Raw genomic sequence first — 24,501 nt, forward strand, 5'->3', positions numbered from 1 at the left:
AAGAAATATGAATAAAAAAATTACAACGAGTGTCGACTTGTGTAATAATTATTCACTTCGAATGGAGTTAAACTTGTTTTTGCAATAGATACGCCAATTAAGCTGCCGAGTGGATAAATAATAATGTAGGCAAAATATGCAAATAAGCTAATTAATGTGAGGAACACCATAAAAGAGAGTCTTGTGTTCAACAGGCAGAAGCAACTTGATGGTATATAACTTGTTTAGTATAGTTACAATTTTGCAATTTCTTTTGAATTTTCAAATAATGATATGGATGGAAACTATAAAGTAAAAACAAACAAAAAAGGTGTTTTTTTTGCTTTTTCAAAAAAATTACCACTGCCAGCACAAATTAAAATATCTTGATGATTCACACATAAATCAGCTTATTTAGTATGTTTAAAATTTTGCAAATTTCTTTCAATAATCATGGATTGGTCATTTTATCAAAATATTTAAACATATAAAAAAATTTACAAAAAAAATTGGGAAAGTTGTAAAAACTTAAGCAATTTGCATTAAATTTGTCTAAAATTTTGATTTTTGGAATAGGGATGGGTCCCAATTTCTTCAAAACATTGATATATGGATGAGCATACCCCTACTCAAACCAAACTTGAGTACTGTATGTTCTACCTTGCACCAGTGGCGTGGCGTCATAGGAGCACGGGGCACGTGCCTCCCCCATCGATCTGAAATTTAAAAAATCTCATAGGAAAATTGCCGCTTGTGCCCCCATCAGACCCGGTGCCCCCCAATCATGGTCGGTGCCCCCCATGTGATGACCCATGCTACACTACTGCCTTGCACCTACCTATATAAGACATAAACCAATGTTCTTGAGTATCCAAGTTGATTTCCTTCTGTATTCTATCCCCTAACACTACAATGATGGACACAGATGTTTGCACATCACCCTATAAAATTAAATAGAAAAAGCAGAAATTTATTTAAAGAGATGTTATGCACCTCATTGAAAATACTTATCAGCAGCACTACAGCAGTGTCCCTGCTATTAACCCTAACACCCATAAATACCACAAAATACCACGATGAAAACCACTGTGCATGCGTGAATCCCAGGGTCTGCGATGACGCAATCACCCCAAGTGCTATATGCTCACGGAATCGCTGCCCAGGGCAGCGTAGTCCATGTGGCTACTAGTCAATGATCGTGTGCTTGGCATGCAAGGGGTCTAAGGTTTGAATCCCGGGGGTGCCAAGTGACTTCTTTGTTCATCTTCTCTCCTTTTTCGTTTCTTCTTTAAATTCCGATAGCAAAAAGCAGGGTTGGGTGTAAGGGTTAATTGGCTGAGGACTCAAAAAATTGACCCAGCATGTTGAGAAATTGAAAACTTTTTGTCGACATGTCAGATTATTTGTTATGTCAACAACACAATGCATGTCAACAACAGCACTACTGTCTATGCATGTATGCCATTGATACTATAGGAAAATTAATTGTGGTGTATAAAGTGTAGGACGCAGACGCGAATGCCTGTTATTGCACAAATGTGATTGGTCAGTTCTGAAAATGTTGCAGCTGCGCCGCACGCCCTGGTGTTGCTACCCGCAAAGTTACTGGCGTACCGAGGGGGTTCCACAATGAACACGAAATTAGCAATTTTCCTGCAGTAAGTTAGTGATGTAGTTACCTGGTCCGCATAGTATTCCAGCATTTCTAGTATGATTGGTGCAAATTTAATACAGAATTGGAAATCAATAAACTGATTGGTAACAGAAGGATTGGTGGATGGAGCTGTCAGGAGCTGTGTGCCAGGAACATCAGAATCTAGGTCCACAAGTTGACTGAAATCAAAACAAACACAATAAGGTCAAATTAATAGGTGAAATATATATTTTTAAAAAATAGAAAAATTTATTTTAAAAAAAACGAAATCAAAATGCAATATAACTAAACTGAGCTCAAAAAGAAACTTATAATTTTTCACATAATTGAACCAAAATTACACACAGATTTACTTCAATACTCTACTCTTAACACATGTCAGTAACCAAGGAGTTATCCAACTGACACAACAGCAAAATGCACTGACACGGACAGCTTCCTGGACCACATTCACAGCCCAGCCCTGTTTCATGAAAAAAGTGTATGAAAAGCAGAAAGCAGCACCGTTTTATCATCTGTGCAAGGATCTTGTGTGCATTCTCACAGATTTTTTGTCCTGGGTGACACATGTTGGGCTGTGAAAGTTAAGGAAGTCCAGGAAGCTGTCCCATGACAGTGCATTTTGCTGTTGTGTCAGTTGGACAACTGCTTGGTTACTGACATGTGATTTGACTAGAGTATTAAGGTAATCCTGTGTGTAATTTTGGTTCATTTTGATTGATAGTATTTTAAGATATGACCTTGTGATTCACAAATTGTAAAAAATTATAAGTTTCTTTTTGAGCTCAGTTTATAATAGCAAACAAGGTTTTTTGGAAGTATAAAATGTATGTCACATTTTCTTTTCAAGCTGAGGCTGGGCAGAAAATACAGCAGAAAATGGTGCAAAATAAAAAAAAAACACTGTGTTTTTTACAACAGCCAAAACACACACAAAACCTCTTGGAGCATCACCCCATAATAATCTAGAGCAATGGATCTCAAACTGTAGCCTGTAATCCATTTTTTTATATATATGACATAAGAATTCATTCATAGAACTTCCATAACTTGTAAATGTACTACTTCATGGGTCCTTCAGGGGAGAGCAATGGAAGAGAACATGAGCCTTTTTTGACAAAAAAAGTCCAAAGTATATGAAACTATACATTATTTGGAATAGAAATGGGACAAGGAATCTTATGGTAACATCAGCTTTAAATAAAAACTAGTGGGAGACCCGCGCTTTGCGCGGGTCCCCGCTAGTTGAGTAAACGGGAGCGGTTAGTAAACGGGAGTGGTTGGTAAACATGGTAAACAGTGATGATAATCATGGTGTCTTGGTGTAGATTATTCATCCAGTAAAGTAATGATCATGTTAGCATGATAAACATAATTATCCAGACCTGTGATAATGTTGTTAGGCCTACTCACTCAATCCCTCAGATTACTTTTGAAACAGCTCGTGACAGAATGATTGATTTTAACTTTATCCCAACAAACATAAAACATTAAGGTTAGAAAAGGTTGCTAGAAAACGTTTCAATTCCGGGTTATAATAGTAGGCCTATAAAACATGTAAGAAACATGTTTAAAAGTTGCAGCAAAACATTTCCGTATTTTTGGACTTTCAGCCACCCCCTAACATTTAACCTTTCGAGCTAATACTGAATAGTTAAAGACTTATTCGGTCCCTGTTGGCTACGAACATTTTAACATTCGCTCTGAAAAGTGGACTTTTTTGCAAATCTGTCCCCCAATGACCCCCTTTTTCATCAGCTTACACCCAATGATCCCCCCGAAATGGCTTCAAGGCCTTTACTAAAAATGTTCATTTTTTGAAACATTGTGCGATATGGTCAAAAGTGAACTCTGAGAAGTCAATGTTTCAATAAAAAATTGTCAAATTTATGCACAAAACATTTTTTATATTTTAAAACTTACCTGGAAGGTGAATCTGCACGAGCTCTGTCTTGAGTTTGGTCTGGGGAAGGTGGTCTGAAAATAAAAATATATATAATGAATAAAAGTCATGCCTTATTTGTTAATGAGGACCATTATTGTACCATGAAGTGCACAAGACAAATTCAACAACTATTCCTATACTTTTGTACAGGAGCCAAGCGTTGTTAAGCCGTGATGAATCCACAGTCCAGTAGCGTATAACGCGAACGCAAGGTTACGCGTACGCGTTATGCATGAGCGCGTAAAATTTGTCATGTCTGGAATGTATGCGTAAACATAAACGAGATCTCTTTGGCGGTAGCAGCTAAATACATGAAATAATACCGCTTTATTCTTTAATTTTATTGCTAATATCAACAGAGAAATACCGCAATCTTCTTGTAAGGTTGAGTGGCAATGACAAACGGACATTCCGAATGAAAGAATCTTTGGATATCTTTAGCTTGTTTCGTTGTTGAAAGGGATTCAATCATGTTTCACCGTTGTTCATCACCAATTAACAACTCGCGTCAGACGACGCGGACGCATCGTTGTTAATCGGTGATGAACAATGGTGAAACATGATTGAATCCCTAATTTTTACACTGCATCTGTGGCTGCATATGTTCCAAAGAACAACTGCATTATCATTTGTGTAAATGCATGTGGGTAACCAACATCTTGCGTAATTCCTAACGTGTGAGAGAACAATCAACCTTCATGAATATGCACGAAACACCACAACTACATAGAAATTACATAGATGTTTCAAATTTGCAACTAATTTGTGTGATCAGTGGCTACAAGGCTATCACAAATATAGAGGTGTGGTTAAATATAACTAGGGCCAGCTAATTTGTCATTGATTGTCTTAGTTCAGCCAGGGAAAATAAAAGCTGAAAAAAAGTGAAATTAGAACCTGGCCATTTATACCTGTCAATAATTTCCTGTCTTTGTTGGAAAGCTTCTGTTGGCAATGTCCAATTTTCATTCATACCCATCCCCACCCGGCTGAGTACCCATGCTCCTCCATATCCTCTGCATCATCGTGTTCTGTATATTCCCAGAATTCCCTGGGCTCATCTCCCGGACCTTCTTGCGATCGGTGGCGCTGTTTGTTGAAGGGTAACTCGCTGTCGCTGATGACTGAATCATTGTCGTCCGTCTGTCCACCTGCAGTAGATTCTGCTGTCGGATCTGTTGTGCTTGGTTGCTGAGAAAATGACGGTCTGTCGTGGTTGGTTGCCATGGGTGCATCTGGAGCTGGAAAATTTGTGAAAAATACATATATTTACAAAATATATTATTATTATACTAGTGAAATTACTACATCGCATAATACAAATTTGTTTCAGATGGATGGTTTTACCCATCCACACTCGTCCAGTTGCAATGTGTAAAATGACAAAGAATATGTCTTGAGTTTTGATGCGCAGCAAAGAGGAATTAACGCAGCAGCGTATCTTAAAGTTACATAACACAATGCGTCTTCGAGCAATAATTCTCCATTTGATGGAATATGATACTTTCTTATCATTAAGGTTCCAGATGTAGTTGCTCAGAGCGGTGGCGTATCTTTGATTTACATTTTTGAAGGTACTTTTATGGACATTGAATCTTGTTTTAAATGGGCCTTCTGTAAGTCCAACATATGTCTCTTCCTTGCGGTTGTCTGCCCTTGTGACCGTCGCTTGATATATTACTCCCGATATCAAGCAATTTCCATCAAGAGGGCACAATTTGTTTTTGCAGTAAATCGTACTCTACCAGCAGCAAAAACTGCAATCTATGCATTACTGAGAAATACTTTATTATAACTAAACCACAAATGTCAACCTTGAACCACAGAAACGAACTAGCAAGTGGCTGCAGGCATAGAAAAAAACATTTACTGTGTAACTATAAATAAGTCGCTCTTTTAGCATGTTTAGCAATAAGTAGGCCCAGACATGGATACGCATTTAAGACGCCAGCGTATTGTGTTGCGCAACTTTAAGATACTGCTGGCTGCGTTAATTCCTCTTCTTGCCAGCATCAAAACTCAAGACATATTCTTTGTCATTTTACACATTGCAACTGACGAGTGTGGATGGGTAAAACCATCCATACGAAACAAATTTGTATTGCGATGTAGTAATTTCACTAGTATAATAATAATATATTTCGCTCCTATATTTTATAGTTGAGCACTGTATCTAGTGATGGTTTCATTATAATTTCTTACTATATTTACAAAATAGATAGGCAAACATCAGTTTCGACAAAGAATCAAATTCTTTGGTTCAACTTCTTTGTAAATTTGAAGAAAAACAATCACAGATATGACTGAATTAACTCTGCTGTTCCCTCTCAAAGTTATGCCATTAATTCATGTTCTTTTTTGATATTTATGTACTTCTATAACAAACAAACAAAATCTAGATGTAAACCGTAAATGCCTGTTTTGATGGATTTAATTTCACTCTTTTCACTCTTTTCACAACAGCACAGCCCAGCTGCCAATGGGCCCATGTTTCTGTGTTGTAAAATTATGTGTCAAATAACTAATGTATGTCAAACAAAATGATGGGATGTTGCAGCCAAACAAAATTGTTTCGCTTGCCCAAGATCGCATTAGTTGGAGAAAGCTTGTACTCGCCAGCTCCGCAGCCGACTGATGATGATGATGATGATGTACAGAACTCCAGTTTCTGATGGTGAGTCTGACACAAAATTGATCCAAAGGTATCTCAGTGGTCAACCCAGAACATTGATGACCCAAGGCATCAGTCTATACAACTCTGTTATTGAAGTAACTTGGCAGGTTTTCAAAAAAATACTTACTCTTTTCTGTGTCCGATGGTTTGTTGGACGTGTCGGATATGGATGACATAGGTTTGCTGTACATGCGCGATGGAGCTCGGCTATCAGAGTAGAACAACCTCAACATATTCCATGTCTGAGCAACCTGCAAAAAAAAAGCCACAGAATTACAGGGCAATTGAATAACTGCTGTTACAGAGCGCCACTGATCACTATGGCCCAAGACACACATTTATAAACCATTTTAGAATCGTCCAGAGGAATTTGAAGCTAGCTCAATTTCCCACAAGAACAGAAACATCTTCAGTGAGGTGATAACAGGGTTCGAATTCAGCTGTATCGCATAGCAGTATGTTCCACATTTTGAAGTAACTGCTACCCAATTTTGCATTTGCTTTAGTATATGGAAGTATCCTGATTATGAGGAATTAGCCAAAAACTGCTACACACATTTTTTAAACAAATTCGAACCCTGGGTGATAAGCCAAGAAAATAAATAATTGCAACATCAAAATCTGTGTGTTAAAAAATGACCCAATCAGAGATGTTTCTCCCAAGCCCATATCAAGACTGCATACCTACCTGATATGCTCCTAAGCCATGAGCCACCTTTGCATTATGTTCGCATAATTCTGCAAATGGCCGGCCTGTCAACTGGTAGTGCTTTGCCATCTCGCAAAATTGGTCGGAATACTGGAGAAAAAAAAGAGAGTTTATTTAATTATTAAAATAGCCTACATTGGTTTTAAAAATACCTGGGATGAATTTATAGGCTAGGAAGCATACACAATACTGATCGATGTTTATATACGCTATGGCCTCCACAAGGCAAAATACAACTGATTTTCCAAATTAAGTGCCAAAACAGTAAGTCAAACACTTATTTAATAACATTATGGCTATTCAAAACCAGAGAATAAATCTTACACTTCCCATAATGCATTTCTTCCCTGCACTGATTTGCTATGCAGTGCAACATGGGCCGATAGAAGATTCAACAACTACCGTATTGTTTGTAATAAACGCCCCGGGGGCGTTGCATTTTTCCAAAAGGGGGGCATTTATTGGAAGTGAATTGTCAGTGAAAAAAGCTTAAAAATCGGGTTCAATTTCCTGATGGTGCTCCTATTAAAAGGAGGGATTTACGACTATACATGATGGCGGTGCCCACGGAAAATGATATTTTCGTGGGATATACAACAAAATTACAGCTGTAAGTGCATGGAATTAATGAAATTCTACCATAATTAGGCAATGAAATGGATGGGAGTTGAGTCATAATAGGTTTTGTCCATTCAATTTAGCTGACATGACTGACATGACTGATGCAAGTTTTAAGCTTACCTACACGATATGGCATGGAAATGTTTACATTTTTGTCAATTTTTCACAGAAAAATTGGGAGGGGGGCGTTTATTAGAGGGGGAGCATTTATTACAAACAATACGGTATTCCTATACCTTTGTACAGGAGCCAACTGTTGTTAATACTTGATGAATCCACACTTTTACACTAGCACATAACACGTAAGTGCGTAAAATTCGTCATGCATGAGACCTTACCAGTTGAATTCAGTATTTTGAAGGTAGCGTGCAGCTGAACATTGCTGTTTTATTCTGTAGTTTTATTGCTGATATCACTGATATTTTTGTAAGGCTGAGTGGCAATGATTGACTGACATTCCTCATGAAATAACCATGTGAATTAGACAATTGTTTTTGTTGTTGAAAGGGATTCAATCATGTTTCACAGTTGTTCACCACCGTTTAAAAACGACGCATCTGCGTTGTCAGCGTGGTTTACTTCGCGAGGGCTGATTTAGCTGCTAGAGCTAAGTGAACCATGCAGACGTCCGGTGTGGTTTACTTCGCTCGAGTAGGTAAAGTTACCCTCGCTAAATAAACCATGGGGATGCATCATTGTTAAACAGTGACGCACAACGGTAAAACATGATTGAATGATTTGAATCCCTAATTGAAGATATCTACCAATGCACACACACACAACAAACAATTACCTTATTTGTTTCTTGTAACTCATGAACCATAAGTGTGCTCTCATACTGTCTAAACATTTCAGGTACTTCCGTGCTCCGCCTCCATGAAAACGGAAGCCTTGTCGCTGGGTAATTATTGGCAGACGATTTCACCGTGGATTTACCGCCAGTAAACGCATGACAGAGATCTCCAAAGATACTCATTGAAACTCCTACAGGATTCTGGTATCAAAGAAACAAAAGTGAAATATCAATATTTAGATCCTGGGTTTTTCCACCGGACCAAAATTCCCTGTTCATTACTTATCCTGAAACAACTCGTAGCGTACGTCACACGGGAATGTGTACTTTACGCTCTGATGATACGGTGTTTGGGGTGCTAACAAATGCGCTGTTAGCACCCAGCATATTGTATTATGGGAAGGAATTTCAGTGAAACTGACTTCCAATTAAGAAAGGATCCATATATTACTTAGACCCTCCCTCGGGTCCATGGAGAACGACTGGTAATGTAGATTACATAGCATTAAAAATCAACCCAATACATGGACCCTCCCAGTCTGTAAGCAATTTGCCTTCCAGCTCCCAGCATTTTGTGGGAGTTCACTTTCTACATACCACGTCCATGTTCTCACTACATTAACGTTAGTGTATGCGACTAAAACAACGATATTGTATCCGACCAATCAACGCAGCTTGGCAGCGCGGGGGTATTTGAAGAGGCTTCCCTAGCTAAATAAGGTGCAAACATTTGCAAACTGCACGCGATAATATACGCAATATGGACAATAGGCCTAAGTTCGAGTCGAGTGGTTGCCTTTTATTATTGCGCGTACCATGGGTCTATCAGACGCGTGCAACGTTTGAGCTCAATACCTCTCAGTTGTTGACAAGTGTCCCATCCGATCTTAAGTCACATCCCGCGGCATAGCTTTGTGCTACCATATTTGAATTGAAACTGGGGCGGGCTTTCGTAATTGACATCGGAATCACCGTGCTTCGTTGAACGATTATTTGGAAGGGAGATCTCAAACAGATTGGACCAGTCGAGGAATCAGTGCTCAATGGACTCTCGCGTTCACTTATAATACGAGTATATTTCTATATTGCTGCATGGTTGACTGTGTGTGTCGATTTGTGGATGAAGAGGAATGGGTTTTTGGCATTGAGGAAAATAAGGGGGGAGGGTTACAGGACTTTGGCATTTTTTTCATAGGGCATTATGTAATTATTTATTGTTACATTATCCAGAGATGGAACCGAACCGAGACTGGGGGCCAGTCTATATATTACTGTAATCGCTCGATTATAATAGTCCCACTGGTTTTTTTTTACAGAACAGGATAATATATTTTTAAATCCAGAACAGGATAATATTTTTTTAAATCCAAGACATTTAGTACTGTATTTTTCTTGAATATGGAGTACTGTGAAACCTCGCTCTACAAGCATATAGAGTGCTTTTGATGAAAGCTAAATTAATCCAGACGCCTTCCATCCACAGAATTATAATATTATGGAACTTGAGCAAATAAATTACCGCTGCAAGCGTATACAAACAAGTATTATTGAAAGACCAATCTATTATATTGGTATATTTACGGCTGCTTCGTATTAAATTAGCTTTCATCAAAAACACTCTATATGCTTGTAGACAAGGTTTTACGGTATGTCCTGGGTTATATGATAACTTACAGCTCTAGCAGAAGGTCTCTTGGCATCTTTAAATACATGCTGATACAGCATGCTGTCTTTACCACCAGATAGGAAGATGTGTGGATCTTGACGCCATAAAATACCTGTGATAAAAACACAGCAGTAAAATTAGAGATACCTTCAATACTAGAGATGTGTTAAACAATAGACAATTTCAAATCAAGATCAGAAAAGTTTGGAAAACCAGTTGCAGTGAGAGGTATTTATTCAATAGGCTAGGTGGTCAAAATGGTGGACAAGAAATGTCATGAATCACAGTATCCTTTTGATCGAAAATACAGCTTATTTAGCCAATATCAACATGAAGGTCATCAGGTAATATATTTTCCTAACATATTGAACTAACACCTTGGCACTTAGACAAATTGACAGTAATGGACAGAAAAGTGCAAATGTTCTGTCATTTTTCAGCATCTTAGATTTGGACAAATTGACACTTGGCAACATAAAACATCAATCTCTTACACAAGACAAACTGCATGCTTGACAAGATGTTATACATTCCATCTCCAGACTGCACGCGATGCTGAAGTGGTGCCGATTTTATGCGAGCTTTCAAGAAATTATTTCATACTTTGGGTTTAATCAGAATGAATTGATTTGAAAAGGTCTATTAGAGAATGATAAAAGATTTTATTTTAGTACCTTCTATCATGTCATAGAAGACACACGGTCCATTTTAGTGGATGTTTTAATCACCAAAACCTTTTTTTTTCCAGATAAAGTTAAATTACAGTTTTAAGTTTTTATGTGTTTGCGCGTATTTAAAGCATAATGCCTACAACATATATTTTATAACAACTTGATACATGATACATTTTATCAAGACTCTCTCATCTGAGGTAATCAAATGCCAATACTGGGTAACAAAGAACAACCCCCTTCTCCCCAGCAAGATGTTACAACTATACAGTCCAAGCATTGGCTGGATAAGTAAATTATATTTAATTCTGCCAGAAATGCTAACATTCAGAAGGCAAAATGTTACTCAAAATGGGATAATAACACTGAAAGATATGGTATTTGAGTGCCTTATGCCACATAGTTATGTTCTTCTAAATGCTACAGTGCATGAAATCAAGAGCTCTCAAAGTATTTTAGCCATTAGGTTATTAGCAACTATTCTAAACTGTTGCGATTTGGTAGTTCTCAGCATCTTGAGAATGGTAGTGAACTTTGGCCAAAATTGATCATTTCATAGTGAGTGTGTAGAAGAATTCAAATATCACAGATATATGTTTGTAGATCCTGTGGTTCTTGAGTTATGTTGTAAAGAGGGCTGAAACAACAACACTTTTGTAAAACGTATATAACTCATTCACAACAATAAATCAAGCAAGTTTTCAAAGTATATGATTTGTAGAATGAACTTTTGCAAAACATCAAAGTGTTATTTTTAATAATATATTGATTTAGATAATAGAAATCAATTTTTTGGCTGCTTCGACCAACAAAGTATTTCTATGAAGATCACATGTCCCGATATATACAGAGATTGGTATAAAAGAAGTCCAGATAAGAGGGGCTAGACTGTATAGTGTCCCCTGGGTTTGCATACCTGATACAACATCATTGTGCTCTTCAAATACCGCAAAGGGCATGTATGATCTCCTGATATCCCAGACACACACACTCTGATCCACAACCTGAGAACAGCTTGCTATGTGATACTTCTTCTCGGGACGCCATTTGACTCGTGCCACGGAGGCAATCGTAAATACTGTGTACTCTTCATGAAGTTGTCTTTCATCCCATCTCCACACCTGTAAAGATAAAAAAAAAAAATTGTAATGGTTCAACGGCAGAAAATGGACCCTCATTTTATACAAATTTTCCGAGAAATTTTAACCCATTTTTATACCAGAGATTGCCTTTGGAAGATATTTCCAAAATCTTCCACAGGGGTAGTGTGAATTTCAACTGGAATAGCCTAATCTGGGCGTCAGGTACATAAATAGGTCCCAATTTTTGAAAAATTCGTACAAATATGGGTCCCCTTTCAGACTCTTGGATGCACGCAGCCACGCACGTCCCTAACCGGAACAATTTCACTTGGAGCTGGGGGAATAAATAAAATAATCATTACCGTAGAAACTTGATATTTAGCATAATGTGCTTATTACTTTACTATTGAGCGCTTTTAAAACATACAAACATGAAGTGGCCCATCCACAAAAGTGTAAAGGGTTTTGAGCAAATCATTGATACACATAGTTATATACGAACAAGTAAACCTGCAAATTTGTGTCTCAACATTAGCTCAGTTGGTAAAGTGCCTGACTTTGGTGCAATTTCATGTTTTCAAAAGCGCTCGATAGTAAGCACATGCTAACCATGGACTTTTTACAGTATCGCCTCAAAGATATGAGAAATTTCACAAAATGAAATTTATGCAAATGACCTGCTAAATTAGCTTATTTTGAAGACTTCTAATTTCCACCCCTCCACCAAATCACATCACTATACGCCTTAACAATTCTGAGAAATTGCAGTCGCACCCTCAGACAGACGGACGGACGGAATGACGGAAAACCAGGAAACATAATAAAAAACTGAGGTTAAGCTGAGGTTAAGCATAATGTCTACTGAGTGATGAATAATCATCTTCTGGCTCCATCTTTGAAAAAAATCTTCAGTTAAATAAGTTCTAACCTTAATAATTCTGTCTCTTCCACAGGTTGCTAACCATTGTTTTTCTTCTGGATGCCAGTCTAATCCAAAGGCTGGACCATTGTGAGCCATGAACTGGTGTAAGAATTTGTCTTTCCTCCTGTAATCCCACAGCTAAAAGAATAGAAATACAATGAAAATTATGATAAATGTAACTCCTCGTTTATAATGGCTGAGAAATCTTGGCAAACATTACATGTAATGTAATATATATACATGTAACACAGTAGTGACAGTTGAGATTGTATTAAGAATTTCATTCCTCTTGACCCACAGGCTGACAGTAAAATTGTTAATGTCTTCATTACCTTCCTGACATATATTTAAATTCTGGTATCCATTTGTACAACTGAGTGTGGAAAGGCAATAGAGGTAAAAAGCCTTGCCTAAGTACAAAAGATGTTAACACTGTTGGGGCTTGAACCGACAACCTCTGGCTACTTATGACTATGAGTCAAAGTCTTAGACCACTGTGCCACCATGCCCCCTTGATACCACATAAGCCACTGTGTTGTAATTTCCGCCTGTCGACATATGGACTTTACAAATCGGATGATGTCTTTGTCAAACAACGAAACGTGCTTGAAAGGTTATGCACATAAAAAAATAAAAATAAAAAATATCGGATTTATATAGCGCCTTTTTCTAGCTAGATCTTGAAGATTCAAAGTGCTGTAATTTCGCTGCCATGGTGAATCATCACAATCAGATCGCATCATCTAGGCCAGTTGCAGCCGAACCTCAGGCGCAGACCTATCCGCACTAAGATTGTAACATCCACCAATTATCTGTGCAGCTCCCCAAATTCCATTGGGTGAAGGAAGTTTTGATAACCAAACAACTAATCACCGATTTTTTTGAAAGCAGGAGGAAACCGGAGATCCCGGAGAAAACCTGCGAGAGCGAGCATGGAATCGGGATAAACCAAGTGCACATGAGTCCTTGGGCCACGCCGGGGCTTGAACCCGGGACCTCAGTGGTGCAAAACGAGGGAACTACCCGCTGCGCTAACTCGAACACAAACATTACATGTATGTAATCCTATGTTTCTGATGGTACAAAAAATCTAAAACTTTCTTGGAATAGGTGGGGGATGAGACCATGGATCACAAAATGCCCATTTAATGTAAAAATTATTGGATAAAATTGAAGTCCACAAAATTTTCTTAAATCATGAGTACTTACCTGAATATTTCCATTGTCAGAAGTGGCGGCAAAAATGAAGTACTGGTATGGACTGAACTGTAGGTCTCTAACGCTATCATTACCACCCTGAAACGTCATCTCACATTTCTCAGTACGTAGGTCCTAGAAATCACAATGGTACAATGTCAGATAATAAAAATACAGAGACTCTACAAATAACTCATAGTACAAATATTCCAGCCAACAAATTACACCCCACTATAAAGAAAAAATTTGGAATTCCAACCAAATGCAACAGTTTAAATCATTCCAGATGCAACCATTTTCACCATAAATATAGGAAATGTGTGGCAGATTTTGGAGTTTCAAACAAAATGGCCTATTCCATTTGAAATCCACACTGCCCCGTGAAAGATTTTGGAAATATGTTCCACAGAGGGAGTATGAATTTTAAATGGGATTAGCACATTAGGCGGCTCTATTTGAAACTCACCCTCCGTCTGTGGAAGATTCGGGTTGAATCTTTCTCAGAGGGTGTATGAAATTCAAATGGAGCTGCCTAATGTGCCAATTCCATTTAAAATACATACTCCCCCTGTGGAAGATATTTCCAAAATCTGCCACAGGGGGAGTGTGGATTTCAAATTGAAGAGCCCAATTTCTGACTAAATTGTGTAAAATTCAACTAGTTTTTATCAATTTCAACAAGTTTCAAATGAAATTCAAAATAAAATTGTTAAAAATTCCAGCAAGATTACTAATATAGACAAACCCGGTTCCACACAATTGAAGCCATTGAAGCGGGCCATCCTAGCTGAAATGTGAAATGATGCAGGCTTTGCAACCCATGTGACAAAAGAAATGCTGAAAGTTTACAATGCAAAACAATATAAGATTGACTTTAAAGCAGTGCTTTTCCACCCAATTACAACACCAGTTTGGTGCGGAACTGCGGATGGCCCCAGTAATGGCGGAATGAATTCTGACCATCACTTGGCTCATCGGATTAGTGTATAGTTCAACTGGAATTCTCTGACCAGATGTTAGCATGGATGACAATGTCTTATAGCTAGCCCCCCATCATTTTGGATGGGCAATTTACTCCTAGAACAGGCATGACAAATGTTTTGACATGATAAAGTCTAAAAAAAATGCTTGAATAAGTTCTGTGAACTCAAACAAAGACCAGACTAATAAATCAAGGCTAGATATATAGCAATAGCTGTTTGAACTTACTGAACCCTCAGAAGGTGCAGAGATCTGGTTTATGTTTTCAAGGTCAAATTTTCGACAGGCAGTTTTGGTGAAAATGACAGGCACTGCAACTGACTAAACCCACAGAAGGTACAGAGGACTGGATCAAGTTGGCAGGTCAAATTTTGAACAGGCAATTTCGGTGGAAATTACACCTGTGCACTCATCAAGACACACATAATATGGCATTCATGATCACAGAGCATAATCAAACTCTGAACATCTGTGATAGAGTTTAAGGGACAACTGTATCATGATCTTACATACAGATGCGGACATATACTGATCAAGGAATACACTATTTCAACATCCTTCTTCTTCGCTACCGTTAGTCTAACAGAAATACTCACAAAACACTTCATGGATCCACCTTGTGAGCCACTTAACAGCAGATTTGATTCACTGGGATGAAAGCAGACTTTATTAACCGTCCTTTTGTGATCACTGAATGTGATGTCCATCTTGTTACCTTTGATTTTATTTAGATCCCATATTATTACATTGCCATTGGTTGCGCCTGTTGCTAACAACTCATCTGGAAGAAAATAAACAGGGTATTCAAACCTAATTTAGCAACCAGGGTTATAGCCATGCCGACCGGCACTGGTCGGGGTAACCGGCACGGACCGGCGACGAAAAGCACAAAAAAAAAAATTATAAAAAAAAAATTTAAATTAAAAAAAAAATTTAAATTAAAAAAAAAAAAAAAAATTCACAAATGTTTTATTCATCATTAAAAAGAGTAAAAAACCAAATTGGATAGTAAAATTAGCCGGCACTCAACTTGGGCTAGCTATAACCCTGATAGCAACTAACAGTAAAATTGTTCATATGATTTGTTGGGAGTGACCATCTTCTCCTTGTTTTAGCCTTCTTTTCCTTGTCTTTTAATTCTTTCTTTTTCATGCTTATACAATACATGTAGGCATTTTAGCCTGCATGGTCTGAGTATTTTACAAAAATATGAAGGAAGGCAGGAACAGCGTTGGCCATAGCCGGTATCACGGAGCAAAATGCTACTCAATTGGAAATGTGTAGCAATTTTATGCCATAGACTTATATAGTGAAGAGTGCAAATGTAACAAAAATCAAGTAGTGCAAGCTGAATATGCTACGCATAAAAAATGTCTTACGTCCAATGCTGGGCAGGAAGGAAGGAAGGAAAGAAAGAAAGAGGAGTGGAAAAGGGAGGAAGGAAGGAAGGAAGGAAGGAAGGAAGGAAAGAAGGAAGGAAGGAAGGAAGGAAGAGAGAGAGGAGAGGAAGGATGAAACGAAAGAAAAAACTTAGAACAAAAATATCACAGGCATTAAATTTTATTGGGGTTACATGAAATATATAATTATATCATGACCTTTCTTCTTACCCAAAAATCTCAATCTCAAGTGTGAGGAAGATTAACGAAAATACACCCACCAGCACACACAAATGCAAGAACAAGATTACCTTTATGAGGGTGCCACATGACATCATTACAGCTATATTTCAGTGTGATTCGCCCAACTCTTAAGTCAATTCTCTCCTGGAATCCTAGGTCCTCAATGTGGAAAATCTTGAAGACTAGAAATAAACAATGATAAATAAAACAACAGAGTATATATATTATCAAATCAATCAACAATTAATTTATATGACGTTGGTAAGAAAATCATAGACACAATGGTTTTGGTTCCTTTTTAACTGGTTGACATCCCTAAAAAAGCTCACTACAAAAGTTTGTGCTGTAAATAATTGTAAATACTATTCTTTCACAATTCATTCTCAATCCATTAAGAAGCAGTGGCAGGGTTGTAGCTAGGATATTTTTAGTGCTGTGTGGTATTTGATGAAAATCTTGCATATTTGGCAATTGACTAATTCAATCAAATTATGCAATTGTAACCTCTGAGTGGTGGGCTCCAGTGCTAAAATTGCAGCTGAGTGGTGGACTCCAAAACTGAGTGGTGGACTCCAAAACTGAGTGGTGGGCTCCAAAACTGAGTGGTGGTACCTCCCAACCCCCAAGCTCACATGTCTGCATATTGAGCCAATCAGAGAACTATTATAGTCAATAGGGCTTGAGCTCAAAATTAGTCAAAGTTTTAAAAAGCTAATTGATTGGTTACTCAGATGATTATACAACATGTAATTATAACCAAACAGTGGTACTCTAAGAAAGGCAGTTGTAGTGCCCGTGGGGCTAAACCTGTTCATCTTATTTCTACTCTTTGTACTTACCACTTCTCCCGGCAACCACAACTTGTGAAGAATCTCTGGATGAACTGAGTGCATTGATGCCGCCGTCTACCTTGACATGCATGGTGCGACCCAGGGTACTACGCACTGAGGAATAGCACAAAAGAAATTTTTATCAATTACTACTGGTTGCACTTCCTTATGTCTTCACAATAATTAGCAGGCACAGATCAGGCATTGGCACACTGGACCTGTGACCCCCATCTTGAGGGTCCTATTTGGGTTGGTTTTTTTACAATTTAGTTTGGAAAAATAAATTAAATTTACATATTTAGTTTTCACTGATAGCTACTGAACGCATTTTCTCCTTTTAATTTTGAGCCAAACCAATGAGGTAAAACGAGAAAATTGGTATTTCATTCCTAGACTGAATCCTCCAGTCCTATCAACATCTACGCACGGTCATCGGGTTGTGCTGAATAAGGCAACGTGAAGGATTGTGGGTAATATAAAGACGCCGCAATTCTGGGCCTGGAAGGATTCAGGCTATTTCATTCCAGCGCCTACAATGAGTGTATTTAGCTCGCGGATTATAATTATCATAATATCGGGAGCTTCACACAGCTGATGGGGACAAACAAGACGTATTAGACGAATAACGAAATACACAAAGTTTGATGTACAGCACCTACATGTACAATATGAAAAGGAAGTACCTCATATTGGACAAACCACATCGCTTTTAAAGCGCCCCCCTCCAACCCCCGAACAATGGTGGATTAGCTTTGTTATCCTGGCAATACAAGTAGCAAAACAAGGTATAAAACGTGTAAGGTACTTGTACCACCCAATAATGGTGCAAAAAGTAGAAAGTCAAAAAAATTGAGAGCGTTGCTGTGGACAGTGTCCAAAATAAGGAAATAATAGAGCTTGTCCTGTGGAAAACCTAAGCATAAATTCTGCTTGTCCTCAAAATATTTAAGTTATCCCCAAAATTAGTGATAATTTTGTTGATGCAAAAAATCAAATTTGTTTCAATGTATTTATACCATACCTATGAATTCGGAACTGAACAAGTGCATTACAACTTTAGACAGTGCCCTGCGGTGATCGGGAAAAGGCAATGAGAAATTGTGAAGAAAATACTGTTGGGTCAGTCCATGTCAATTCAACAGATGGCTCCCGCACTACCCTCTCAGAATTTCGTTAAATTTCACTCAAATGTTATACCTACAGCCATTAGAAAAACCCGCAAGTTTTAGATCCCTAGCCCTTATCGTTTTCCTGTGGTGGCCGATCAAAAATTGGGGTGGGGGGTCTATTTTTACCATCAAATCTGACTTTTGAAATAAATGGAAGATTTAAAGGGGTCTAATGTCTAAATTATATTGGCTAGAGACTTGAAAATGGCTATATATAAATCAATTTGGTAGTCAGTTTCATGAAAATGAAAAAAAAAATGCATTGCGCACATACGTGTTGAATTGCCGCGTCACTGAAAATGCGCAATATTATGCACACCGTTTGCCTAAATGCAAGTTTGACCCCCCTAAAATCACACTTTCTGACAAAATTCATCTTTCTAATGTTTATGAATGTTAAGATCATGTTTGAAATGTCTCATTTACAGATTTTTATGAACATCAGTCGTTTACTTTATGAACAGCGCCCTCACAAAGATGGAAAATATCATATTTTCAGCGCCCTCACAAAGATGGAAAATATCATATTTTTTCCATTTTGGGGGGGTCAAAATCCAATGTGGCCAAACTTAGATTTTCATTTTTATTACTTTATTTTGTAGAGAAAATTGCCTTCTGTAATATCCACCTTGTCCCAGCGAGGGTATTTGCCTCCTTTATGTCAAACGAAAAGGCCAAAGTTGACACTTTGTTGCAAATCACATACACTGCAAGGTTGCCGAATTCGGCAACCTTTGAATGATGTGTGCAGTAAGGCCAAAAAAAAAAAATTATTGTGTTGCCCTCAAGTGGAAAAATGGGAAATTTGGGTAGGACGGTCGGATTATTATTTTTTTTTTTTTTTTTTTTTTTTTTAAAACCTTCAGTTTTTAAAAATCCCCTCAAATATTAAAATGCTTGTTCAATTAGGGGACATTTGTCAATTTTGACTTCTGGATACCTGTTAGCAGCGTTCGAAATTTTGGTTGTCCGGTTGCCCGGGACAACTAAAAAAGTCGCCGGACAACCAAAAATACTGATTCGGTTGTCCGCCGGACAACCATAAATCTAGCCAAAAGTCACATTTGTAGGCCTACGGACAACCAAAAACTTAGACAGACAACCAGAAATTGTAATCTGGTTGTCCGTGGGACAACCATTTATTTTTCCTAAATTCGAACACTGCCTGTTAGACAACAATTAAAGACTAGTCTTACAATAAAATATTAATTTTAAGTGAAAAACATTGAGTTTTGGAACAAATCTGTAAAAATAATCATTCACAAAAAAAAAAAAAAAAAATTACGACCCTGATTTTTCAGGATTTAGGGTAGGCCGGTTGAGGGCAACACAACAATTTTTTTTTTGGCCTAATGCAAGTTTGACCCCCCTAAAATCACATTCTCTGACAAAATTGATCTTTTTTATTGTTAATGAATGGTAAGATCATGTTTGAAATGTCATTTCTACAGATTTGTGTGAACATTGGTCATTTACTTTATGAACAGCGCCCTCACGAAGTTGAAAAATATCAGAATTTGTCCTTTTTTTTTTGGGGGGGGGTCAAAATCCAATGTAGCCAATATATTTAGATTTTCATTTTTATTGCTTTATTTTGTAGAGAAAAGTGTCTTCTGTAATATCCTTTAAGTCCCAGGGCGGGTATTTACTTCCTTCATATCATACAAGAAGGCTAAATTTGACACAAAAATAACCGATTTTTAGCCTAAAGTTGCCGAATTCGGCAACCTTTCACAAGTGTAATTTGTTTTCCAATGGGGATCACCTGACATGTCTCATAGAAACTTGTGTGAGTGCATTTCAGACGATGCTGATTCCATCATGGTAATTGGTAAGAGTAAAAAAAATTTTTGTTAAATATACTTTGCGCAAAAAAAAATCATATTTTGCGCAATTTGAGTGAAAGGTTGCTGAATTCGGCAACTTTAGGCTAAAAATCTGTTATTTTTGTGTCAACTTTGGCCTTTTCGTTTACTATAAAGGAGGCAAATACCCTCGCTGGGACATGGTGGATATTACAGAAGGCAATTTTCTGTACAAAATCAAGTAATAAAAATGAAAACCTAAGTTTGGCCACATTGGATTTTGACCCCCCCTTAAAATGGAAAAAATATGATATTTTCCAACTTTGTGAGGGCGCTGTTCATAAAGTAAACGACTGATGTTCATAAAAATCTGTAAATGAGACATTTCAAACATGATCTTAACATGCATAAACATTAAAAAGATGAATTTTGTCAGAAAGTGTGATTTTAGGGGGGTCAAACTTGCATTTAGGCAAACGGTGTGCATAATATTGCGCAATTTCAGTGAAGCGGCAATTCAACATGCATGTGCGCAATGCTTTTTTTTTTCATTTTCATTAAATTAACTACCAAATTGATAAATATTGCCATTTCCAAGTCTCTAGCTAATAAAATTTAGCCAATTAGATCCCTTTAAAACTTCCATAAATTTCAAAAGTCAGATTTGATGGTAAAAATAGACACGATATAGGGTATAATCTTCTTCCACGGTAAACCAAACAGCTTCCGTGGTAAACCTTATAAGCGCCATCACTTGATGAAAGTATCGTTATTAATAGGCGTGAGTTAAAAGCTATCTGGGCTATAACTATTGCGACTGTAGGGGTGAGCTTGCCTACAGGTAAATACTCGTGGAGGTTACATTAGTTTAGGGCAACGGGGGGGGGGTGGGGTGGAAAGGAGGGTATACCTACTACGGGGATGTGCGACAGATTCGGGGTGCATTTTGGTTTATTGATGGCCCTCAATTTCATGAAAATTTGGTTTAAGAAAGCTTGTTTTTATTTATTTATTTTTAATTAATTTGTTTCCCAAATTTTTATCGGAAAGTGTGCCTTTTTTTTTTTATTGTTTCCATGGGGTGCGATCGCTGTCATAAATAGAGAAACTGACATGTACATTTCTTAACAGAAATTAAATATATTACCGACATTATACATTTTCACTGCAGGAACTTGACATAGGCCTATGTTAATTTTTTTAAAGGATGTGTCAAATTTATGAATTTTCATTTGCGGCTGAATATTATTCTTAGTGATTGATTGGTTCGAATAGCCTGTAATTCATATGAAATCAACTAATATGCCATGTTAAAGCCTATAGCCTATGTCTATATTGACATAATCTTTATGCTAAGTAAAACGCACCATATAGGCCTATGCCTATAAAAATTTTACAGATTAGACACTTAAAAGTGACCACCTAAATAACATATTTGAACTCCCATGCCCACCAAACACAACCCTCTCCTGTATAGTTTAAATAGGCCTATTATTATTAATATAATTTTTAAATGCTATTTTATTATTTTGTTATTAATTGAAAATCTAAAATAGTATAAAATCGTATATGATGCCTAAAAATTAAAGTTTAAAACGTTCTTCCAATATTAAAAACTATTATTAAATAATCCCTAACATCTCAGACAACACCCCCCCTCCCCCCAACACACACACCTGCACACCCCTACACCAACAACCACATGCCAAGTCTTGGCGAAAAGCCTGCAAAGTCTACCTTGTACTAGTACATGTGCAACCGCTGCGTGCACCATCCAGCATTGCCCGCTAAAATACACTACCCTATTACGAGCAATGGAATAGCCCGTCAATCATACACAGTGGTTGTTCCTGGAAGGAAGATTATACCCAATATGACGCGGTTGCTCATGGAAGACAATATACCCCCTTTTCAAAATAGACCCCCCACCCCAATTTTTGATTGGCCACCACGGAAAAAAGCGATATGGGCTAGGGATCTAAAACTTGTGGGTTTTTCTAATGGCTATAGGTATAACACTTAAGTGAAATTTAAAGAAATTCTGAGAGGTGCGGGAAAATTCTGAAAAATCTGTTGAATTGACATGGAATGACCCTGTTGCATGGTTGGAGTATTGTGAAATTTCATGACTTTGAAACATGATATCAAGTTGTATTTATTTATTATTATCATAAATCATGATTTTGGATCATATAGTGGTTGTCTATTGGTTGATTGAGAAATCTATCTACTATCCACGACGACACGATAGTTACTGTCACAAGCTATCAGTTGTTCATACTAAAGTTAGAATTTTCGAACAATCTATCGGACAAGTGCATGGTTAATCATGGAACCTTGTCCTCAGTGATTTTTGGACAAGAGGATATATTGCTTTATATCAAACACTAGCTGGAGCAAATCACACATTATAGGCTTTAGCGACTATGCGATAAGCTAGGTTGGAACGTTTTGTGTTATTTTCGGTCAAATTAAAAAACTTTTCGGTGAAATATTGCAGTTAAATATGTCATTAGTAATTACAAGTATGTGTTGAAAGATTATGATAATCGACAATAATCGTCCGTTCAGGTTTCTGACCGTGTCCGACTCCATCAGGAGTGTTGGCCAGTATTCGGACAAAGACAAAGACGTAGATGTCATAATGATTATGTTTATGATATATAAAAAGACTGAAGTATTAAACATAAATCATATGAGCTGATTGAGTGAGTGATGCAGCATTGCATCATTGCATTCATTGACATCATTCAACATGTTCAATGATTCATTGTTCATACATACGCGTTATATAACAGCATATGTGATTGGTCGATAGGCGGGCATAAACAACGTTTATGCCCTGCTTTCTGTCGTAAACAAGTCGCGTCAGAACCGATCATGGACGCTTTCATGAGTAGGATATATGCGTGTATGCTCATGAGCTATTTACATAAAGCGCGAATGATGTACGCGATTTTCGCGCGCATCCAAACACGGTGGACTGAGCAAGTAAACGTTTTCTTACTCACAATTAGCAATGGAAAAACTTTTAAAAAGGATAAGAAACTGGTAGTTTTTAGCCTAGGCTAAAATGACGATATTTTTTACTTGTGGAGGAAAATAACAGCACGCAGAATGTTACGTATGTATGAGCGGGGTTCATTCATATATTTTCATGACTAAACGTTGTTTATGCCCTCGGGCTAAAGCCCTCGGGCTAAAACAATCGTTTAGTCATGAAAATATATGAATGAACCCTAACTAGCCAGGCTCACATCACACACTGTAGGTGGCGCTATTCGTCCATAGGGAAGTGGAATGTGCCTGTACTGTCCAAAAATGGCTTTACTGTGGGGCTCAATGGAAAAAATTACTAAAATTAATTTTGACAACCAAAACCTAAGTGATGTTGACTTATGTTGGTACTAGCATAATAATGGATTCATAAGCTATCACATAGTGTAATCTATGTTCCACCAAGTGGACACTGTTAAAAGCGCAAAAAAGCAATTTGTGTGTAAATCAAGACCATCCAAAACAGCTTTCTTACAGTAAAGAATAGGAGGTCATCTGGGGTCACATACAGTAGTGTACATTGTACATGTGCCTGCTGTCACAATCTCACACACAAAATTTTGGGCAATTTGGTGACACTGTTTTTGTCTGTAACTTCAAAAGTATATGCACTAGAAACATGATTGACCCCTTATTGTTTAGGTAATTTGATTCTCTTTCAAATGAAAGAACTTTCAGCTAAAAATATTGAACTTAAAATTTTTATGAGCATACCTACCCTAACTAAGTCATGTTGGTATGGATTGCAGCAGCAATGTCAATCAAATGTGCTTTACTGCTTACCCCCGTCACTTCCTCCTCGAGACATTCTTTTTTTATTTCTTTTACTGCACACTCGAAACAAACAGGCTTATAAAATCAGCTTTAGGAGTGCAGAAGATCATCATGCTTCATAAATTCTCAGCAACTTCAATCACAACATTTCCTTGGTTCACGTTAACCTCAATTGTGGTCAAAGTTCCAAATATACAAGAAAGGTCATATAGCAACAAACGGTAAAATACTGAACTGTTGATGGGACGATGATGTTATCAACGTAATCAGACAAATGACCTTTGACCTTCACTTAGGGTGTATGTCGGAAAATGAAAAGAAAGACAATCGAAAATCATGAATAAAAATCC

At 37.5% G+C, this 24,501-nt stretch overlaps 1 protein-coding gene across 1 annotated transcript in view; it reads right to left on the bottom strand.

Annotated features, from left to right (window-relative positions):
• The window catches only part of LOC140162806 (GATOR2 complex protein WDR24-like), a 32,629-nt gene extending 8,329 nt beyond the window's left edge, over positions 1–24,300 (bottom strand). The window contains 16 exon segments of the mRNA XM_072186110.1: positions 818–920; positions 1,659–1,812; positions 3,557–3,610; positions 4,490–4,554; positions 4,557–4,819; positions 6,380–6,503; positions 6,941–7,051; positions 8,376–8,576; positions 10,050–10,153; positions 11,629–11,833; positions 12,723–12,854; positions 13,926–14,048; positions 15,491–15,675; positions 16,585–16,698; positions 17,356–17,460; positions 24,161–24,300. Of these exon segments, the coding sequence (XP_072042211.1) occupies positions 818–920; positions 1,659–1,812; positions 3,557–3,610; positions 4,490–4,554; positions 4,557–4,819; positions 6,380–6,503; positions 6,941–7,051; positions 8,376–8,576; positions 10,050–10,153; positions 11,629–11,833; positions 12,723–12,854; positions 13,926–14,048; positions 15,491–15,675; positions 16,585–16,698; positions 17,356–17,460; positions 24,161–24,185 (2,068 nt within the window). The 5' untranslated portion in view covers positions 24,186–24,300.
• Positions 24,301–24,501: the final 201 nt, after the last annotated feature.

Source organism: Amphiura filiformis, chromosome 10, assembly GCF_039555335.1.
Source record: "Amphiura filiformis chromosome 10, Afil_fr2py, whole genome shotgun sequence".
NCBI lineage: Eukaryota > Metazoa > Echinodermata > Ophiuroidea > Amphilepidida > Amphiuridae > Amphiura > Amphiura filiformis.